The 3,342-nt window shown below is 43.8% G+C and overlaps 1 protein-coding gene across 1 annotated transcript; it reads right to left on the bottom strand.

Moving 5' to 3' along the window:
* Window positions 1–1,565: 1,565 nt before the first annotated feature.
* On the bottom strand, window positions 1,566–3,333 carry LOC103133370 (tubulin beta chain). Its single transcript, XM_007545132.2, has 3 exons — window positions 3,217–3,333; window positions 3,028–3,138; window positions 1,566–2,943 (listed from the first exon to the last, which is right to left on the bottom strand). The coding sequence occupies exons 2-3, from the start codon at window positions 3,086–3,088 to the stop codon at window positions 1,886–1,888; spliced, it is 1,119 nt and encodes a 372-aa protein (XP_007545194.1). The 5' UTR covers window positions 3,089–3,138; window positions 3,217–3,333; the 3' UTR covers window positions 1,566–1,885.
* Window positions 3,334–3,342: the final 9 nt, after the last annotated feature.

Below are 3,342 nucleotides of genomic sequence, written 5' to 3'. Positions count from 1 at the left end.
AGGTTAGATTAATTAACCAGATAAAATCTGGTTAATTCTTTCTAAAGAAGCAGTTGTCAATTTTGTTAAATCATTAAACTAAACTGTGATTAACCGTATTCATTTGCTTTAGTTTCAATAGCCACACTCAGGTCTGACCCAGAGAATCACTACATCACCAGAATAGGCAACGTGAAGAGTGCCAAGATTTAAGAGAATTCACGGAAAGATGAATAGTCATTTACACATGAATGGGTTACAGAAAACTCCCCAGGGTTTTTGATGTTCCGCGAACAACAACAATGAAAACGTTTATCCAAAAATAGAGAAGCTATGGAAGAGTGATGAACTTTACCAGGAAAAACTGGTTTATCAGAGCATAAGCGCAGCAATGACTCCGCCTGGAGGGCTGGGTAAAAACATCTGTTGGAAAACTGCAAGGCCAAAACCACCATTGAACAAACATAAAAGAAAGGAGAGTTTCACATGTCCTAAAATATCTTCTTGATGATCCCCAAGACCTAGGAGAGAATATGCTGTCGACTGATAATAATTTTTTTTTTTAAAAAGAACATTTTGTAAGGTGTGGATTCTGTTTCATTTAACGTGAAACTAGTACAGTCATAATGAAAGTCAAATAGTGATAATGTGATAATCTGGGCTGTTTCAGTGTGTGCTTGCTTGACTTCTCTGTGCTTATCTGAGACTTATCTCACTTGACTCCATCAGGATTATCTATTGATAATCCTGATGGAGTCAAGTGAGATAATTTGGCATGAGTCATGAATCGCAGATCACTTGGACTGGATACCACACAACATGTACTGCTTTACATGGACTTCAACGAACTCCATGTAAAGCAGTACATAAATATCCAGTCTTTTAATCTGACTGATTAGTTCGCACTGTTATTGCAGTAATGTTAAACATATTTAAAACATTAAAGACGATTTGCAAATTAATTAAACGAGTTTTTGCCAGTGTCGGTTTTAACTGTGCTTTATCTTTTAAAGTTTTTGCGTTGAGCACAGAAAGGCAAGTCTAAACCAAGCAAACTGTTTGTCCTCAAGGACAGAGATAAATGGGAGCCAGGATTGGAGGAGTTGTTATTTAAGCTGGTAAAATCAGACTGGTAATGCTGAAAATGAAGTTGGCTGGGTAAATGTTAGTAATAACTGCTTTTAGATGTATTTACGTAGAATATTTATATTCTAGAAAAGCTTTATTAGGTTTTGCATAGATCTCTCTAGATTGCATCAAGACTTCTATAAACATTTTAGTAAAATTTTTATTCTTTTATTCTATATTTGAAGAAAAATATAAAATTACTGTAAGTAGATTTTAAATCTTATTCTTTCAATGTATCAACCTAAATTACAGACTACGATCAGACAATCTTATTATTTAACAAACAGGTCTTTTCTAATTTTCTCTAATGTTTTTTAAAAAATTTGGATTTAGATTAAGTATCATAAATACGACTAAAAGTACCACAAATAGGTCCTCAGGATTGTCTTCAACAAAATAGTACTGGCTGTTACGTGGATGTTTGAGATTACACTAAATGAACTCAGAGGCATGAAGCAGGCCTTTCAACGTGATTTTATTCAATTCTTCACTTTCAAGGCTTCACAGTTAATATCACTTGCTTTTGGACATGGCAAGGCAATGACAGGACAAACGTATGGAGCTCAACGATCCAGTGCTTTCACAACATACACGACTTTGTAAACCAATCACGTCACTAGTACCAGTTAATATCAACGTCTAACACTAAAGCAACACCAATCTAGTTTGCTCAATGTGGAGAACTTTTCCATTTCAGAAGGGAAGGGTGGAGAAAAAAAAGGGCTGGGAGATGGGTGATGTAAAATGAGGTATGGCAGTTGTGTGGGACGAGGTTATTTTATGCGACTTCCTCCTCTCCCTCCTCTTCAAATTCGCCCTCCTCCGCGGTGGCGTCTTGGTACTGCTGGTATTCGGACACCAGGTCGTTCATGTTGCTCTCGGCCTCAGTAAACTCCATTTCATCCATGCCCTCGCCTGTGTACCAGTGGAGGAAGGCCTTGCGGCGGAACATCGCTGTGAACTGCTCGGAGATGCGCTTGAATAGCTCCTGGATGGCCGTGCTGTTGCCGATGAAAGTGGCAGCCATTTTGAGGCCACGTGGCGGGATGTCGCAGACAGCGGTCTTCACGTTGTTGGGGATCCACTCCACGAAGTAGCTGCTGTTCTTGTTCTGCACGTTCAACATCTGCTCGTCCACCTCCTTCATGGACATGCGGCCCCTGAAGACGGCGGCGACGGTGAGATAGCGGCCGTGGCGTGGGTCGCAGGCGGCCATCATGTTCTTGGCGTCGAACATCTGCTGGGTGAGCTCAGGCACTGAGAGGGAGCGGTACTGCTGGCTACCCCTGCTGGTGAGGGGGGCGAACCCTGGCATGAAGAAGTGCAGACGGGGGAATGGCACCATGTTTACTGCTAGTTTACGGAGATCGGCGTTGAGCTGGCCGGGGAATCGCAGGCAGGTGGTGACCCCGCTCATGGTGGCCGACACCAGGTGGTTGAGATCTCCGTAGGTGGGAGTGGTGAGCTTCAGAGTGCGGAAGCAGATGTCGTAGAGGGCTTCATTGTCAATGCAGTATGTCTCGTCTGTGTTCTCTACCAGCTGGTGGACGGAGAGGGTGGCGTTGTAGGGCTCCACCACGGTGTCGGACACTTTGGGAGAAGGCACCACGCTGAAGGTGTTCATAATGCGATCGGGGTATTCCTCACGGATCTTGCTGATGAGCAGGGTGCCCATCCCAGAGCCGGTACCTCCACCCAGAGAGTGAGTAAGCTGGAAGCCCTGCAGGCAATCACAGCTCTCGGCCTCTTTCCGAACCACATCCAGGACAGAATCCACCAGCTCTGCTCCTTCTGTGTAGTGACCCTTAGCCCAGTTGTTCCCAGCTCCACTCTGACCTGTGGGTCAAAATGTTCCACTTTATTTATGTGCCACAGAGAAAATGAAAAACAGTGGATTCACATTAAATTCGCCAAACATACCAAAAACAAAGTTGTCAGGTCTGAAGATTTGCCCGAATGGACCAGATCTGACTGAGTCCATCGTACCAGGTTCAAGATCCACTAGGATGGCACGGGGCACATATTTCCCACCTGAAAAGATTGAGAAATGACTAAAACCATGAACTCTTATTATTGTTTAGCATTGCTACTGCTGGATCGGCAGCCTGCCTGTGGCCTCATTGTAGTAGACACTGATCCTGTCTAGCTGCAGGTCGCTGTCTCCATGGTAGGTACCAGTGGGATCAATGCCGTGCTCATCGCTGATCACCTCCCAGAACTGTGAAGAAAAACAGG

This window comes from Poecilia formosa, unplaced genomic scaffold (assembly GCF_000485575.1).
Source record: "Poecilia formosa unplaced genomic scaffold, Poecilia_formosa-5.1.2 Scaffold2790, whole genome shotgun sequence".
Classification (NCBI taxonomy): domain Eukaryota; kingdom Metazoa; phylum Chordata; class Actinopteri; order Cyprinodontiformes; family Poeciliidae; genus Poecilia; species Poecilia formosa.
This window is presented reverse-complemented; position numbering and strand designations above follow the sequence as displayed.